Source organism: Oncorhynchus kisutch, linkage group LG19 (genome assembly GCF_002021735.2).
Source record: "Oncorhynchus kisutch isolate 150728-3 linkage group LG19, Okis_V2, whole genome shotgun sequence".
NCBI lineage: Eukaryota > Metazoa > Chordata > Actinopteri > Salmoniformes > Salmonidae > Oncorhynchus > Oncorhynchus kisutch.
This window is the reverse complement of record NC_034192.2, coordinates 41,839,773-41,858,995: the sequence shown is the minus strand read 5'-3', so window position 1 is coordinate 41,858,995 and position 19,223 is coordinate 41,839,773. Positions and strand designations below refer to the sequence as shown.

At 41.4% G+C, this 19,223-nt stretch overlaps 2 protein-coding genes across 2 annotated transcripts; one reads left to right on the top strand and one right to left on the bottom strand.

Moving 5' to 3' along the window:
* Window positions 1–1,866: 1,866 nt before the first annotated feature.
* On the top strand, window positions 1,867–12,060 carry aga (aspartylglucosaminidase). The gene is made up of 9 exons (XM_020452833.2): window positions 1,867–2,186; window positions 2,810–2,963; window positions 3,800–3,912; window positions 4,130–4,242; window positions 4,818–4,923; window positions 5,030–5,105; window positions 6,989–7,096; window positions 11,572–11,705; window positions 11,802–12,060. The coding sequence occupies exons 1-9, from the start codon at window positions 2,087–2,089 to the stop codon at window positions 11,900–11,902; spliced, it is 1,005 nt and encodes a 334-aa protein (XP_020308422.1). The 5' UTR covers window positions 1,867–2,086; the 3' UTR covers window positions 11,903–12,060.
* Window positions 12,061–12,103: 43 nt separating this feature from the next.
* Window positions 12,104–18,178, bottom strand: neil3 (nei-like DNA glycosylase 3). The gene is made up of 10 exons (XM_020452831.2): window positions 17,930–18,178; window positions 17,734–17,843; window positions 17,453–17,587; window positions 15,098–15,311; window positions 14,753–14,827; window positions 14,444–14,610; window positions 13,875–14,044; window positions 13,180–13,606; window positions 12,639–12,819; window positions 12,104–12,474 (listed from the first exon to the last, which is right to left on the bottom strand). The coding sequence occupies exons 1-10, from the start codon at window positions 18,035–18,037 to the stop codon at window positions 12,292–12,294; spliced, it is 1,770 nt and encodes a 589-aa protein (XP_020308420.1). The 5' UTR covers window positions 18,038–18,178; the 3' UTR covers window positions 12,104–12,291.
* Window positions 18,179–19,223: the final 1,045 nt, after the last annotated feature.

Below are 19,223 nucleotides of genomic sequence, written 5' to 3'. Positions count from 1 at the left end.
TCTCTCTGTTACCATCTGTTTCACATTCAATGATTTTGCTCCAAATGGAACCAACTGACTTTGGTGTTGCTTAGAGTTTTTTCAAAAAAAAAAAAAGTTTATTCCGAGCTATATTTAATCATCTGAAGAGTGGCTAATCATGGACCTCTTCTTAGTCCCTATGGTCATGAGCCAAATTGGGAGGATTTAACATGTTTTAAATAGAAACATTAACTATTTGCAAAGTTCCTTTCAAGAAAAAAAGTGTAGTTAATGATCTCGCTCTCAAGTTTTTCATGACATGAGCTGAACCCTATCATGATTTTTCTTTTGCGCTATTATCGCCTGTTATCTCACCTCAATTGTGATCCCATGGTCCTTTACAAAGTGCATGCTGCAAAGGTATTTACATGTGAAGTTGTAAAAAAAAAAGTTACATGAAAAACAGTGGTACACCACTACCACCACCTCGATAACTTGTGGCTTTTAGGGTCCATATAAAATTCATGAGTTGGTGATTTGCGCAACTTTTTTTGTTGTATTAGCCAACACTGTAAAGGCAGAGCAATAAAACACATCATTATTAGGCCTTGCAATTCAATTTGACAAGTTTGACAAGTTCAGTGTCTCAACCATAAACTGCTATAGTGTGCTATTAATTAACGCTATTAATAGATTATTCAGGCCAATCAACTAATGGTTCAGTCAACAACTGATAAAAAAAGATGAATCAGTTGAATCATAAATGTTTAACCAGTGCCTTTAACATGACCATTCAATAACGATTAGATCATTAGCTCCCTTCAAACCCCACAAGTAAAATGTATGTCACATATGAAGTCAACAGTTGACTGACAAGAGGGCTAATTATTGCTTACTCGGGCTACAGCACAAAACAAAGGTGAGGATCACTAACTCCTTGTATCGGATTCATTGGTATTAGTAATCAACGAATAGGGAAAATAAATAAATCACCCATTTGAATTGACCGATAGCCCAAATGATTTCACATGCTATAAGCATGCATAATATTTAATGTCTTCTTATGAGACTATAGACTCATACAGTATGTGCACGTGGTGTCCTTTCTCACTGTCTTTTATGCTGACATGCAACATTTATTCATAGGATTGAGCTGTGATGCTTATTCTACACAACTATAGTGACATTGTTTATTGAAAAGCTGTGGAGGACATCGTGAAAATTGCATCACAAAGGGCATGTGTGATTGACGAAGTTATATCCTATAAGGGCAATCCTTTTAGCCTCTGCTCTTTCATTTTGATCAATAACACAGAAAAAGTTATACTCTATATTTCTCTCTTCATTGTTCCCCAACAGACACCTTGTAACAATCATGGTATGTCATGCCATGTTTAAGGACTAACCAATGAATAAAATATCAGTGAAAATTGCATTTTCCAAATGAATAATGTAAAGGATGACACACTACTAAGGTTCACTTCTCAAGGTTAGACTTGATTGTTTTGTTACTTTCCCTGTGTAGCCTGTGCTTTTGTCTTCTTTTGTTTGAGATGAGAAGATCAAATTAAATCCACTGTTTTCAGTTCTAGCAAAACGTTGAATCCAATATCTCCCGCAACTAACATTAATCGTGAACCTATTTTAAATGGATGGAGTCAGTCAATTTCTATTTCACAGATTTATTGCTAGGTTGTGAATGAGTTGTGAATGAGTTAACATGTGTGATCTGAATTTAGATAAGTGTTGGCATAATGAGCGCAGCAAACATGGTATTTTTTATTGTTCACTTTATCAAGTCCCATACAATTGCAGAAAAGCAATGCAGAGCATGAAGCTGTATTTCAACATATGCATTGCACTGAAAAGATACACTGGCCCTTTAATGAAAAGCCTGCCCACTAGTCATGTGCCAAAACAAGGAAGTCGAAAAATGAACTTTCATTCTTAATGAAATTCTTCATGAAAGCTAGGTTTATTTTTAACCAACTAATTTCAAAACGCCTAGTATATTTTCGAAATACTGTGTACCGTTAAAAAAATCACTTGCAATAACATGTTCTGGGAAAAAATTGCAGTTGAAACTGAAAGCTAACGTTATTTATTTTGCAAAACTTTTGTCAAAATGCATCTGTGTTTTATATTGATGTTTTTGTTGCCATTTGGTCACGCAACATTGCCTCTTGTTATAAACACATGGCAATTCGAGCATGCTACAGCGGCAGGTAACTACATTATATCATTTTGTTCTTATTGTTGCAAATAAGTTATACATTTGTAAGAAAGACATTCATGAAGTTAGCTAGCTAGATCTGTCCTGCCAGCCCAAGAGATGAATGTGGCCCTCTAAAATATTTCGATTTTATTTTCTGAGTTGATGTGGACAATCCAAGCTGTCGAAATATCACCAGTTGGCATACTAATCCTTGGCAACTGGGGGGGATCATTGACCAAATGGTTCTTTGGCAACCTAGGCCTATTCCTTTTTATGGGCAATCCCTTGAGATGGTCATGTTATCTGGCAGGATTGGGACTGTACCGTCTGGCACTCTGATAATATGTGACCAAAATCATGTCTAAATACTGTGAAAAAGTTAAATATTGTGTGCTTCTCGGTTCTACCTCTGCTACATATTTTGTGTGTTGCATGGGAACCAACATATTATTTTATGTACAAATGATGCTCTTGGGACCCATTCATGTTGAATTGGTGAATCAGGAGGCACATCCATTTATTTTTTATAAAGCATATTTTCATGTGTAGACTTATTCCTAGAATGTAGCAAGACTGCAATATTCTTACTAAGTCAAACACTCATCTGTCTGTCTGTGACTCTCTCTCTTAAAGCGTGGAGTGCTCTGCAGGCTGGGGGCTCTGTGCTGGATGCCGTGGAGAAGGGCTGTGCCCGCTGCGAGGCTGACCAGTGTGATGGCAGTGTGGGGTTTGGAGGGAGCCCAGATGAGAGAGGAGAGACCACCCTGGATGCCATGATCATGAACGGGCAAGTCATACCCACTAACTAGTCAGTAGAGTAGGGCTTAGGGGTGTCTAAAACCAATTGATCCCATTTCAGTCAATACAATGTTTAATTAAGTTTTTTTATTTTATTTTATTTAACCTTTATTTAACCAGGTAGGCTAGTTGAGAACACCTTTATTTAACCAGGTAGGCTAGTTGAGAACACCTTTATTTAACCAGGTAGGCTAGTTGAGAACACCTTTATTTAACCAGGTAGGCTAGTTGAGAACACCTTTATTTAACCAGGTAGGCTAGTTGAGAACAAGTTCTCATTTGCAACTGCGACCTGGCCAAGATAAAGCATAGCAGTGTGAGCATACAACAAAGAGTTACACATGGAGTAAACAATTAACAAGTCAATAACACAGTAGAAAACAAAGGGGGGGGGTCTATATACAATGTGTGCAAAAGGCATGAGGAGGTAGGCGGATAATTACAATTTTGCAGATTAACACTGGAGTGATAAATGATCAGATGGTCATGTACAGGTAGAGATATTGGTGTGCAAAAGAGCAGAAAAGTAAATAAATAAAAACAGTATGGGGATGAGGTAGGTGAAAATGGGTGGGCTATTTACCAATAGACTATGTACAGCTGCAGCGATCGGTTAGCTGCTCAGATAGCTGATGTTTGAAGTTGGTGAGGGAGATAAAAGTCTCCAACTTCAGCGATTTTTGCAATTCGTTCCAGTCACAGGCAGCAGAGTACTGGAACGAAAGGCGGCCAAATGAGGTGTTGGCTTTATAGTGGGACATGACATTTTTTGGGAATATTATTAATATTCTTCATTAAAGGCTTCCTGGTTTTGTGTTGATGCAGTAATACAATGGAGGTGGGCGCTGTAGGAGACCTACGCAGAATCAAGAATGCAATTGGGGTGGCCAGAGCCGTGATGGAACGCACCGACCACACACTACTGGTGGGCGAGTCAGGTATTGCAGGATTCAAAATAGGCTTTTATTTGCTAAGGGGACAGACACAGCAAAAACATGACTCCTTTTGCATGTAACTCATCACATATCTTTTAACATACAGTAGCCTCCTACAGCTAACCATTCCATCATATACAGTTAGTAGTACATTGTATTGCTGTTTGCTGCTTTTGACCCTATATTGTTATTTTTAACCCCACTACCATGTTCAACACAGCATCAGTCTTTGCTGAGAACATGGGCTTCACTGCAGAAGACCTTACAACCAACAAATCTATCAGCATTTTCACACAGTGGTTGAAGGACAACTGCCAACCCAATTATCGCAAGGTGTGTGTTTTCTAATATAGCTTTGGTCTGTCATTATCTTGTATGGAAGATGCATGCAGGCTTCCATAATCATATTGATTTATACTGTACTGAAAAAATGTAAGGATATCACCATGTTTGAAAAAGTAATGAATTAAATGGACATCCATGTTATGAATAATGCATTAGGGGACGTATGAAAGAGACTATTGTTTATCCCAACATGCTGTTACCATTGGCACAACCAAAGCCCTGTAGACAATACAATGCTTATGCATATTGGGCTACCGGCTGCTTAAATTACTATTGAGCTGGGTAACCATAGCCAAAAGATTACGGTGCTTAGGTAGTGTGCTGGTCGAAGTAGAAAATATCTTCATTAAATTGGAAGCCTTCTCTTTGCTTTACTGCAAGTCGCTCTGGATAAGAGCATCTGCTAAATGACAACAAAAAAAAAAGTAATAAAAAAAATATCCTTTACAGAACTGTGGATATAATCACAAACAACCTAATGTGTTATTTGTCTATGGCTGCTGTGATAGAACAGTCTTAACCCAAATTGATGTTGACTAATCCTTCCCCTTTAATATCAACAGAACGTTTCCCCAGATCCTTCACAATACTGTGGACCATACAAACCTGGAGCCACACTGAGGCAAAAGAGAAAACGACAGATTGATATACATGCACATGACACTATTGGTATAGTTCATTAAATTAATGAATTGTTTTGTAGAAGTCGATAGTCAACTTTGATCTTCAGATCAGAATTGTACATTTAATATTGTGTACCTTTTCCTGACATTAGGGATGATTGTGATTGGTAAAGATGGCCAAGTTGCAGCAGGAACATCAACCAATGGAGCGAACCACAAGGTCCCGGGGTATGCATGTCTTGTTTAAAATTAAAGTGCCTTCAGAAAGTATTCAGACCCCTTGACTTTTGTTACGTTTACAGCCTTATTGTAAAATTGATTATTGTTTTTTTCCTTAATCTACTCAGAATACCCCATAGTTACAAAGCAAAAACAGGTTTTTAGAAATGTTTGCTAATTTATTAAAAATGAAACAACTTAAATATCACATTTACATAAGTATTCAGACCCTTTAAGCCATACTTTGTTGAAGCACTTTTGGCAGCGATTACAGCCTCGAGTCTTCTTGGGTATGATGCTACAAGCTTGGTACACCTGTATTTGGGGAGTTTCTCCCATTCTTCTCTGCAGATACTCTCAAGCTCTGTCAGGTTGGATGGAGAGTGTTGATGCACAGCTATTTTCAGGTCTCTCCAGAGATGTTCAAATCGGGTTCATGTCCGGGCCACTCAAGGACATTCAGATACTTGTCCCGAAGCCACTCCTGCATTGTCTTGGCTGTGTGCTTAGGGTCGTTGTCCTGTTGAAAGGTGAATCTCCAACCCAGTCTGAGATCCTGAGCGCTCTGGAGCAGGTTTTCATCAAGGATCGCTCTGTACTTAGCTCCGTTCATATTTGTCTCAATCCTGACTAGTCTCCCAGACTGAAAAACATACCCATAGAATGTTGCTGCCACCACCATGCTTCACCGTAGGGATGGTGCCACGTTTCCTCCAGACGTGACGCTTGGAAAGAGTACAATCTTGGTTTCATCCGACCAGAGAATCTTGTTTCTCATGGTCTGAGAGTATTTAGGTGCCTTTAGGCAAACTACAAGCGGCTTGTCATGTGCCTTTTACTGAAAAGTGGCCTCCATCTGGCCACTACCATAAAAGCCTGATTGGTGGAGTGCTGCAGAGATGGTTGTCCTTCTGGAAGGTTCTCCCATCTCCACAGAAGAACTCTAGAGCTCTGTCAGAGTGACCATCACGTTCTAGGTCTCCTCCCCCGATTGCTCAGTTTGACCAGGTGGCCAGCTCTAGGAAGAGTCTTGATTCTTCCAAACTTCTTCCATTTGAGAATCATGGAGGCCACTGTGTTCTTGGGGACCTTCAATGCTGCAGAAATGTTTTCACACCCTTTCCCAGACCTGTGTCTCAACACAATCCTGTCTCGGAGCTCTATGGACAATTCCTTCGACCACATGGTTTGGTTTTTGCTCTGACATGCACTGTCAACTGTTGGACCTTATATAGACAGGTGTGTGCCTTTCCAAATCATGTCCAATCGTTTGAATTTACCACAGGTGGACTCCAATCAAGTTGTAGAAACATCTCAAGGATGATCAATGGAAACATTTGCAAAAATGTCAAACCGGTTTTTGCTTTGTCATTATGGGGTATTGTGTGTAGATTGCTGAGGATTATATATTTTTAATACATTTTAGAATAAGGCTGTAACATAACAAATGTGGAAAAAGTCAAGGGTCTGGTACACTGGTACAGTACTAGTCAAAAGTTTGGACACACACACACACAAAAAAAGCAGCCTTTCAGCTCAGGGGATTTTAGATTTTTTTTAAGAGAAAAAAAAAGTTTGGACACAACAACTCATTCAAGGATTTTCTTTATTTGTACTATTTTCTACATTGTAGAATAATAGTGAAGACATCAAAACTATGAAATAACACATATGCAATCATGTAGTAACCAAAAAAAGTGTCAAATCTAAATATTTTATATTTGAGATTCTTCAAAGTAGCCACCCTTTGACTTGGTGACAGCTTTGCACACTCTTGGCAGTCCACAATGTAGAAAACCCTTGAATGAGTAGGTGTCCAAACTTAGCTGGTACTGTATATAATGAATATAGACGATGAGTATACCTGTACATCTCCTTGATTTGTCCTGTAGGCGTGTAGGGGACTCTCCCATCGCTGGAGCAGGGTCCTATGCCGACAGCACCGCAGGTGGTGCGGCAGCAACGGGAGATGGAGATGTCATGATGCGCTTCCTACCTAGGTATCCATCCAGGCTTCTAGCACAGAGATGTTCGGAAGGATGTAACGTTAAAGAACGTTCAGATAGAAACATATGGTGTAGACAAAATATGATCGTTATAGAAGTGTCAGCTCACTAGCACAGTCAGTGTAGTCAGCTCAGCTATCACCATTGAGACCGTGTCTGTTCCTCGACCTAGGTTGGGCAAAACTAAACATGGCGGTGTTCGCCTTAGCAATCTCACTAGGATAAAGACCACCTCCATTCCTGTCATTACTGAAAGAGATCATGATACCTCACATCTCAAAATAGGGCTACTTAATGTTAGATCCCTTACTTCAAAGGCAATTATAGTCAATGAACTAATCACTGATCATAATCTTGATGTGATTGGCCTGACTGAAACATGGCTTAAGCCTGATGAATTTACTGTTTTAAATGAGGCCTCACCTCCTGGCTACACTAGTGACCATATCCCCCGTGCATCCCGCAAAGGCGGAGGTGTTGCTAACATTTACGATAGCAAATTTCAATTTACAAAAACAAAATGAAATTTTCGTCTTTTGAGCTTCTAGTCATGAAATCTATGCAGCCTACTCAATCACTTTTTATAGCTACTTTTTACAGGCCTCCTGGGCCATATACAGTGTTTCTCACTGAGTTCCCTGAATTCCTATCGGACCTTGTAGTCATAGCAGATAATATTCTAATCTTTGGTGACTTTAATATTCACATGGAAAAGTCCACAGACCCACTCCAAAAGGCTTTCGGAGCCATCATCGACTCAGTGGGTTTTGTCCAACATGTCTCTGGACCCACTCACTGTCACAGTCATACACTGGACCTAGTTTTGTCCCATGGAATAAATGTGGTGGATCTTAATGTTTTTCCTCATAATCCTGGACTATCGGACCACCATTTTATTACGTTTGCAATTGCAACAAATAATCTGCTCAGACGCCAACCAAGGAACATCAAAAGTCGTGCTATAAATTCACAGACAACACAAAGATTCCTTGATGCCCTTCCAGACTCCCTCTGCCTACCCAAGGACGCCAGAGGACAAAAATCAGTTAACCACCTAACTGAGGATCTCAATTTAACCTTGCGCAATACCCTAGATGCAGTTGCACCCCTAAAAACAAAAAAAATGTCTCATAAGAAACTAGCTCCCTGGTACACAGAAAATACCCGAGCTCTGAAGCAAGCTTCCAGAAAATTGGAACGGAAATGGCGCCACACCAAACTGGAAGTCTTCCGACTAGCTTGGAAGGACGGTACCGTGCAGTACCGTAAAGCCCTTACTGCTGCTCGATCATCCTATTTTTCTAACTTAATTGAGGAAAATAAGAACAATCCGAAATTCCTTTTTGATACTGTCGCAAAGCTAACTAAAAAGCAGCATTCCCCAAGAGAGGATGACTTTCACTTTAGCAGTGATAAATTCATGAACTTCTTTGAGGAAAAGATTATGATTATTAGAAAGCAAATTACGGACTCCTCTTTAAACCTGCGTATTCCTCCAAACCTCAGTTGTCCTGAGTCTGCACAACTCTGCCAGGACCTAGGATCAAGAGAGACGCTCAAGTGTTTTAGTACTATATCTCTTGACACAATGATGAAAATAATCATGGCTCTAAACCTTCAAGCTGCATACTGGACCCTATTCCAACTAAACTACAGAAAGAGCTGCTTCCTGTGCTTGGCCCTCCTATGTTGAACATAATAAACGGCTCTCTATCCACTGGATGTGTACCAAACTCACTAAAAGTGGCAGTAATAAAGCCTCTCTTGAAAAAGCCAAACCTTGACCCAGAAAATATAAAAAACTATCGGCCTATATCGAATCTTCCATTCCTCTCAAAAATTTTAGAGAAGGCTGTTGCGCAGCAACTCACTGCCTTCCTGAAGACAAACAATGTATACGAAATGCTTCAGTCTGGTTTTAGACCCCATCATAGCACTGAGATGGCACTTGTGAAGGTGGTAAATGACATTTTAATGGCATCGGACCGAGGCTCTGCATCTGTCCTCGTGCTCCTAGACCTTAGTGCTGCTTTTGATACCATCGATCACCACATTCTTTTGGAGAGATTGGAAACCCAAATTGGTCTACACGGACATGTTCTGGCCTGGTTTAGATCTTATCTGTCGGAAAGATATCAGTTTGTCTCTGTGAATGGTTTGTCCTCTGACAAATCAACTGTAAATTTCGGTGTTCCTCAAGGTTCCATTTTAGGACCACTATTGTTTTCACTATATATTTTACCTCTTGGGGATGTTATTCGAAAACATAATGTAAACTTTCACTGCTATGCGGATGACACACAGCTGTACATTTCAATGAAACATGGTGAAGCCCCAAAATTGCCCTCGCTAGAAGCATGTGTTTCAGACATAAGGAAGTGGATGGCTGCAAACTTTCTACTATTAAACTCGGACAAAACAGAGATGCTTGTTCTAGGTCCCAAGAAACAAAGAGATCTTCTGTTGAATCTGACAATTAATCTTAATGGTTGTACAGTCGTCTCAAATAAAACTGTGAAGGACCTCGGCGTTACTCTGGACCCTGATCTCTCTTTTGAAGAACATATCAAGACCATTTCGAGGACAGCTTTTTTCCATCTACGTAACATTGCAAAAATCAGAAACTTTCTGTCCAAAAATGATGCAGAAAAATTAATCCATGCTTTTGTCACTTCTAGGTTAGACTACTGCAATGCTCTATTTTCCGGCGACCCGGATAAAGCACTAAATAAACTTCAGTTAGTGCTAAATACGGCTGCTAGAATCCTGACTAGAACCAAAAAATTTGATCATATTACTCCAGTGCTAGCCTCTCTACACTGGCTTCCTGTCAAAGCAAGGGCTGATTTCAAGGTTTTACTGCTAACCTACAAAGCATTACATGGGTTTGCGCCTACCTATCTCTCTGATTTGGTCCTGCCGTACATACCTACACGTACGCTACGGTCACAAGACGCAGGCCTCCTAATTGTCCCTAGAATTTCTAAGCAAACAGCTGGAGGCAGGGCTTTCTCCTATAGAGCTCCATTTTTATGGAACGGTCTGCCTACCCATGTCAGAGACGCAAACTCGGTCTCAACCTTTAAGTCTTTACTGAAGACTCATCTCTTCAGTGGGTCATATGATTGAGTGTAGTCTGGCCCAGGAGTGGGAAGGTGAACGGAAAGGCTCTGGAGCAACGAACCGCCCTTGCTGTCTCTGCCTGGCCGGTTCCCCTCTTTCCACTGGGATTCTCTGCTTCTAACCCTATTACAGGGGCTGAGTCACTGGCTTGCTGGGGCTCTCTCATGCCGTCCCTGGAGGGGGTGCGTCACCTGAGTGGGTTGATTCACTGTTGTGGTCATCCTGTCTGGGTTGGCGCCCCCCCCCTTGGGTTGTGCCGTGGCGGAGATCTTTGTGGGCTATACTCAGCCTTGTCTCAGGATGGTAAGTTGGTGGTTGAAGATATCCCTCTAGTGGTGTGGGGGCTGTGCTTTGGCAAAGTGGGTGGGGTTATATCCTTCCTGTTTGGCCCTGTCCGGGGGTGTCCTCAGATGGGGCCACAGTGTCTCCTGACCCCTCCTGTCTCAGCCTCCAGTATTTATGCTGCAGTAGTTTATGTGTCGGGGGGCTGGGGTCAGTTTGTTATATCTGGAGTACTTCTCCTGTCCTATTCGGTGTCCTGTGTGAATCTAAGTGTGCGTTCTCTAATTCTCTCCTTCTCTCTTTCTTTCTCTCGGAGGACCTGAGCCCTAGGACCATGCCCCAGGACTACCTGACATGATGACTCCTTGCTGTCCCCAGTCCACCTGGCCATGCTGCTGTTCCAGTTTCAACTGACCTGAGCCCTAGGACCATGCCCCAGGACTACCTGACATGATGACTCCTTGCTGTCCCCAGTCCACCTGGCCATGCTGCTGCTCCAGTTTCAACTTCCACCTGACTGTGCTGCTGCTCCAGTTTCAACTGTTCTGCCTTATTATTATTCGACCATGCTAATCATTTATGAACATTTGAACATCTTGGCCATGTTCTGTTATAATCTCCACCCGGCACAGCCAGAAGAGGACTGGCCACCCCACATAGCCTGGTTCCTCTCTAGGTTTCTTCCTAGGTATTGGCCTTTCTAGGGAGTTTTTCCTAGCCACCGTGCTTCTACACCTGCATTGATTGCTGTTTGGGGTTTTAGGCTGGGTTTCTGTACAGCACTTTGAGATATCAGCTGATGTACGAAGGGCTATATAAATACATTTGATTTGATGTCAGCTCTATTCATTATATTTCTATCTGCAACGCTCAGAACGTTTTACATCACTGAATTACACCCCAGATAAGACTCACATTTCTGCTTTGTCTACATTTGGGTGTACTTTTTAGTCACAGCTGACATTTAATATTTTAAGGATTAGCAAACGGCTTATCATCGCTAAACGTGCTAGATGCCAAAACCAGATACTAATGAAATGTGTTTAATTTGTTTACAAATGCAGTTACCTGGCTGTTGAGCTAATGAAGACAGGAACAGATCCATCCACTGCTTGTAAGACATCCATCTCCAGGATCAAGATACATTACCCAGGGTTCTTTGGGGCTGTCATCTGTGCCAACACAACAGGCCACTATGGTGAGTTCTCTAGATTAACCCAGTTATGGTTACAATGGTCACAATAAATACTATGATAAATGTAATGCTTGCCCATTGTTCTGTCTTCTTTCTAAGGTGCTGCATGCAACAAAGTTCCTGGCTTCTCCAAATTTAATTTTGTGGTGTACAACTCAAAGACCAAATCTCCACTTTTACAATCAGTTGACTGTTTTTAAAACCATTTGATGTTAATTTGAGGTAATGTGTACCCTTGTGCCACTATCAATTATGACAATCAATACTTGATGTCTTATGAGCCATGGATTTTAAACTAAACTGTTTGAATGTTTTCATAAATAGTTCACATTTTATGAATAAACTCATAATACAAAAAGCTGTGCAGTTCATAACATTTCAAATGACAGCAATGGTTTATATTGAAAGCGAACAATTATTTATTTAATGACAGTGATGGATTTTAATATTATAACAAGGGTGATGCTTAAGAACTTAAGTGATACATTGATTAATTAAAACATTTTACACTAAAATGGATCAATAGCAGTACAAAAAGCAGTGATGTTCAAAACAGTTCTTGTCTTTGTATCTTGCCCCTTTCCTCTCATCAGCAACCAGGAAGGATGGAGATTCCTGGACCATTTTCTGCCCACTGGAAGAAATCACACTGCTTGCCCTTTGGAAAACTGCATACATAAAAGTTGCGGCCGTTGTTTGGTCCTAGTTTGAGTACAGTCCTCATCAGGCAGCGTTTTGCATGGTTACAGAATGGAAAGTGTTTATCAGCCCACTAAGGACATAAGAGGGAATACAGTCATTCTGAGGCACCAGTTTTTCCTGGTCAGTCTAATAGTCTTCCATGTCTGTAAATCAGGATGTACTTGTTTATGTTTGAACAAACACATATCTACTTTTGCTAATGGACATGTAGACCAATTCCACCATAATTCTTACCTCAAAGAATTTGCACTGTGTCTCCCTGGGGAGCGAGCAGGTGTAGAACTGTCTTCCTTTGTTGTCCCCCTGCTTGGTGACCAATCGGAGCACACTGGGCCGCCCATGGGACACACAGCAAGGGTTGCTGGGAGGGGACTGGGTCTGTGTACTCCCAGTTGGTGCATTGTTTTGAGGGGGACTGACAGGTGGAGAAAAGTATTCTTGTTAGATAAATGGTATAACATTCACTGTCAAAGGATCAGCTGTTAATTTAAATTGAGTATGTTTAATTATCGCTACACTTGATAATATCTTTGAATTTAAACCATTCCACATGCATTAGTTGGCATACAACAGTTTCTGTGAACATTTCATTCAGCACACTGACCTACATTCTGGGCTCACTGAGCGGAGCAACACGTACAGTATGGTCACTAATCAACTATTCTGTAAAGTACAGAGAGCAGGAGGCTTTTCCATCCCAGTTACCCACACAAAAGTCAAACTACCTTGTTATAATATTTTACTTATGAATACGAAAGCACCACCATTCACTCACCTCAAATTATGGTGGGTTCCGTTTTGAGGTTTGTTACTGACAGAAAAGGGACTGTGATCAATTCTCATTTTCTTGTGCGGCTGACTGTAGGAGACCATTGTTGATTCCCCTTTGGAGAGCTCCCCGCTTTTGTCCTGCCAGCCACCAGAGGCATAATTTGGACTACTTCTTTTTCCCTGGCAGACATTGTGTTTACTTAAACCTCTTGCTGTGGAATTTAACTGACTGTTGGTGGAGGATAGAGGAAGGGGAGAGTTGACGCGGCTCGCCTTTGGGCTGAGGTCGGTGAACATCAGGGTGGTGTTCCCGAATGCGGCCCTGCGGTTGACTTTCAGGCCCTCTTGTGGTTTGGAGAAGGCATTGCAGGGGTACTTGATCAGATCTCTGGTGAAGGGTGAACTCTCGGGGCTGGCATTGTCTTTGGGGACTGTGGAGGGGACAGTGGGAAAACTGTTTATTTTATTCAACAACATCAATTAGATTCACATTCGATTCTGTAAGTTTAGAGCTGGATTTTTGGCCTGAAGGGTAGGGTAACTAAATTGAGATTCAACATTGAGAATGCTTTATTAGTCCAGGAGGAGGCTCATTCTGGGTCAAGAAACCTGCACACACACATAAAACCAGACCTAAATGTGATTAGAATTGGTTTGACACAACCACATTCGTCCATATAAGAGTAGTTGACTACTCACGCTCAGGCCTAGGGGTCAGGCAGGCATCACAGGCCTTGCTCATAGGCTGGTTGATCAGAGTGCAGAGTTGACAGGCCCACTCCTCTTCCTCCCTCTTGGCCACATGATCGTTGCTCCCCATGCTGCCTTGGTAAGCCCAGCCAACTAACGTGTTCCTGGTTGGGAGCTTGCTAAAGAAGAGGAAGTATAAAGGAAGACAAGTTAAATGTGAGTCGCAAATACATTGAATTATTGTCCACCAGTACTTTTTACATTCAGATTGTACTATATATGCAAAATTCACCTACAAGATGCATAATGGCTTAAAAAAGAAAATATGCAAGCTTAATTTAAAAAAATTCAAAAATAACATTTTTACCTGTTTACCCCTGTGAATCTTGGATTTCTCTCCAGCTGACCTGCTTTCATGCAGCATGATTCAAGCAACGTTTGAGCCCACCGCGGGTGGCCAATGATCAGAACCAATGTTAAATTGTATGCCAGTACATGTGGGGAAAATTCAGAGGTGTCGGGGTCCAAGGCTTTCATCTCAACTCATTTCTAGTTTAATTCAAATCCTGTGACTTTACCTCACGTTAACCTCACTTGGGTCCCCAGTCTGGCAGCGGTCGCAGAAGTACGTCATCCTTCCGTTGTCCCCGAGGCGACAGACGGTGACGGCCCCATTGCACTGACCACACTGAGGCCGTTTGTAGACCTTGTAGTGTTTGTTGAGAGCGGAGCCTGTCTTACGGCACTGAAGGAAACAGAAGTGAAACAAAAAGGGACATGGCTGATGAATACATGGTCTTTATACTACTGTAAAGCATCTTTATTCAATTAAGAGGTCATTTAGCACATAGGATATTGCTTTCATTACATTGCTAATTGTAGTCTACCTTGTAAAATAGGAGGGTGAAATCTCGTGTCATTTTCACAAGATGGTGGACCTGGGTATCCGTGAGTTGATTGACCTGAAAGATTTGGAAAATTGTGTCCACGCCATTTACTTGGTTCCATTCTAATTAGCATTTTAGCAAATCTTAACCATTTAGCAAATTATAGCAATGCAATACACTACTCAGTCACCACAGTGCTGAATAAACTCATCCAACATCACTTACTGAATGGATTCCATGTAGTTTGTAATGCATGCTAAATAGCCTAGAGGCAATCCAAAACATGACTGGACCTTGCTCATTATGTATAGGTATCGAAAATGATGGTGTATCAGCTTTACCCACTTTAACAGAAGGGTGAAGACCGGAGTCAAACAGGGCTTCGTTCTTAATGATGTTTCCCACTCCTGGCAGGACGGCCTGGTCTAGGAGTACGTCACACAGCATCCTGCAGCTCTGCCTCCTCACAGTCTCCTCCGCGTGGGAGAAGCTGAATTTACAGGAGCAAACATCCAGACTCTCCATAGCTCTCACTCTCTGTTCACAGTCCTCCGTCAGTCTGCAACAGAGTTGTGGACTCAAGTCTGACTCGAGACTCGACTTGATATAAAATAACTCGAAACTTGACTTGGACCCTCAAGACTCGGGACTCGACTTTGACTTGAGGTTGATAATTTGAAATTAATCTGGCCAGGTTTTGAGTCTACATGCAGCCAGAGAGTTGCAACACCGTTGCCCTTCAAAACAAAAACTGCAACAAATTGGCTAGTAAACTGCACACACTGCACTCTGATTGGACCAGCAAACTGTCAATCGACACAGATCGGCGAGCTAGTGAACAGATTGCTGATTTGCTGTACAGTTATTGGATCGGGTACAGTGCAAACATCAAATTGTCGGGACAAGATTGCCATAATAAATATGCAGCCCCCCAAAAATGTGTTGATCAAGAATATTAACTGTTGGCCTCCTGAGTGGCGCAGTAGTCTAAAGCACTGCATCGCAGTGCCACTAGAGATCCTGGTTGGAGTCCAGGCTCTGTCACAGCCGGCCGCGACTGGAAGACTCATGGGGTGGCGCACAATTTTCCCAGCGTCGTCCAGATTAGGGGAGGGTTTGGCCGGCAGGGATGTTCTTGTCCCATCGCGCAGTAGCGGCTCCTGTGGCGGGTCGGGCTCAATGCACACTGACACAGTCGCCAGGTGCATGGTGTTTCCTCCGACACATTGGTGCGGCTGGCTTCCGGATTAAGTGAGCAGTGTGGCTTGGCTGCGTTTCAGAGGACACATGGCTCTCGACCTTCGCCTCTCCCGAGTCCGTACGGGAGTTGCAGCGATGGGACAGGACTGGAACCACCAATTGGATACCGCAAAATTGAGGAGAAAAAGGGGTATAAAAATAAATATTAATCGTTTACTTTGCAAGTTCACCAGGAATTGGCAACAATTACTAGCACAGGCCTACTGGTCTTTTGGTATGTAACAATCGCTTGAAATTAATAATCAACTTATGAAGCTTGCATTTGGAATTGTTAACATGAATTATTACTATTGAGAAGACGCACAATAGGCAAGGCTCTTCACTTGCGCTCTCCACACTCCTGCCAGTGGAGTGCTTTTCCCCCCGTTGAAAGATTGGCTTTCACATGTTTAAAATGCCCTATGCATTTTAAACATCTCTTTATAGTGTGTGCACATGACAGTTTGCAAGACTCATGATGTAGAAGTTCTAAGTTCTGTTTATTTGATTCAATGTATGGTTTCCTTTGTTCATATTTCCCAGAGTTATGTCAGAGTTCCGTGTGTCTGTGTCCTATGTCTCTGTCATTTTTGTTGTGCGTAATCGGAGCGCACGTGTCTCAGTGTGCATAGAAATAGGCTATGTGGCCTGAGCTCAATGCTTTGGAGTCAGAACGATGAATAAGAGAAAATGATTGTTCCATGTATCCATGGTGTTGAAAGATTATTAAGTCTGATTAAGACAAAAGTACCAATGTAACAATGGATGTGGAAATCACATTTTATATTGTAAAACAAGTTTATTGGTTGTAATTACCAATTGAAAAATTGTTTGGTCCTGGGGGCCAAGTGCTTATATTATGTAGGCCTGTTTCAGCTCCTGTTAGACAGATTCGATTTGGTGTCTCAAGGGGAGGCAGTACAGCCTTGCCCTCTACCTGTGTACATTCAGATAGGAGAGGTTAAGCCTGATATAGAGGCTATTTCTTTTGGGCTACTGCCCATGTATATTTGGTCAATCTACTTATATATTTTGCATGATATGGTGCTCTCATCATTAGATCACCTAGACCTGTAAATAAATCGACACTCTTTCTGGTAGCCTCAATAAATAGACAAATGCATAGATGTTTTTTTCTTGACATGAAAACTTGTGACTCAACTTGCTGTTAGAATGCACAACTTGGATTTGACCCGATCTACTTGGGACTCAATTTGAGACTGATCTTTTGACTTGAGACCTGCTTGTAACTCAAATAATATAGTGACTTGCCCCCCCTCCCGTCTGCAATCGTGTGTGTGTGTGTGTGTGTGTGTAGAGAACACCATGTCATGTTAGAATGATTACAATCAAAGGCTGAATTGGAACTATAGGTTGATGCCAGGAGTGGAAGGGTAGTACCTTGATGCCTGCTGCAAGTGCAGGCTTTTGTTCCAGCCCAGTGTGAATTATCCCCCATACCTGATTTCCACAGTAGTGTCAAAGAAGGAGACTGTGTCATTGGTCAGGTGGATCTCCAGCACAGGGGGTGATCCCTTTCTGCTTTTGATGTCAGTGGGGTTGATTCGCATAGAGCCATCCATACCAAAGTGGACTCTGCCATTAGAAGAGAGATAATGACAAATGTAAACAGTTCAGAAATGCATTTTACATGGGTGGTATGTTAGACATTTAATACCAGAATTGAATCAGTTGATTCCTAACAATAAAATGACATCACCCCTATAATAGCAGCTAGCTACCTCAGAGCTCTTTGGCCAAAGTACATGAAGAGTTCCTTTCCAAGGGTCTCAACTCCTGTGTATTGACAGCCCATGAATATCTGGAAGGAGATCGTATTTGTGGCATTCCTCTGCAAAAAATAACGTTCGTTACAATCACCTAAAGTTAGCTAGCTACAACAGCAGAGATATAACTGGTAACGTTACTGTAACTTACTTGTGTGTTTGTCGTCAAGCTTCCCCTGAATTCTTTCACCTTCTGTCCTCTTTGGACCTTCGAACGGATCTTTTCTCCATTCAATGTGCATCCTGGACCCTCAACCATTTTACCTTGGTATCTAAAGTTATTGTTGCAAACTATTTGATTAAAAAAAACATACAACAAGAAGCTGTGCTTACTGAATTTTTACAAAACCAAAACATCTGGATTCCCGCCATATGATTTCATCTTCTTCATCTATGGTATGAAGGCGGTCGTAAAACAAGGGTTAGAGGTGCATGCCGCCACCTACTGTACGGTTGGTAAACGACAGAAAAAATATTATTTGTATAAAAACCAGCATACAAAATACAAAAATAGACATATTAAAACCCGCCCCACTCCTTCAGTCACATTCTTACACAGGCTCAGGGGCCTGCTTCTTTGACAGGATTTCTTTCAATGTCTAACTGTAAACTCACTGACTCCCAAAAAGCATTCTGCTGCACTCATAATGATTTCAATTTGTGCGGTGCAGTTTATGCCATTGCAATAAATGCTACAATGTCCAGCTTTTTGATATTGAATTTTAACATGGTCACATGATTAAAACGTGCATTAAAGTTACTCAATTTTCGCCATAATGCCATAGAAGAAGAAGAAGATTTAAATCACAGATGGCACAATGAACCAGATATGTCACCGGATGTATAAGTACGAAGCATCCAGTTGGTGTTTCCACTCACTACCAAATATGGTGATGAGAGGAAGCCCACTAACCAGATGAGGGAGAAGACGGAGCGAGATGATTAAGGCCAACTATCAGCAAATTTGATCTCCATACAGTTTTGTGTTTACAAAAATAGATTCTGTAACTAACAAAGTGGACTGTATTTTGTAGACCATTGGAAATGACATGCTCTGATCAATCTTGGGTTATTTATAAAAATCTTTGTTTAAATGTGCACATTGTACATTCCTGGACGTCCTATGAGATGCATGGGATCCATCCAGTCATTGATGTAGCAAGATGCACTGTAGCTTGTAGTAGAGAGTAATGTCTTTGCCAGAGAAAACTTTACTTTGAATACAAGTATGCCCTAAAAGGAAAAACAGGTATGTCTTTCAATAACTTGAAAAAAAATACTTCATTCTTAGCTTGAAATTATAATTGTTTTATTCAGAAATGTTCACAATCAAATAGGAACATTTTACATACAAAACAACACTTGAATCAATAAACAGAACAAGCAACTAGAAAAAGCATGAATATATCTCTCAACCAGCTTCATGAGGTAGTCACCTGGAATGC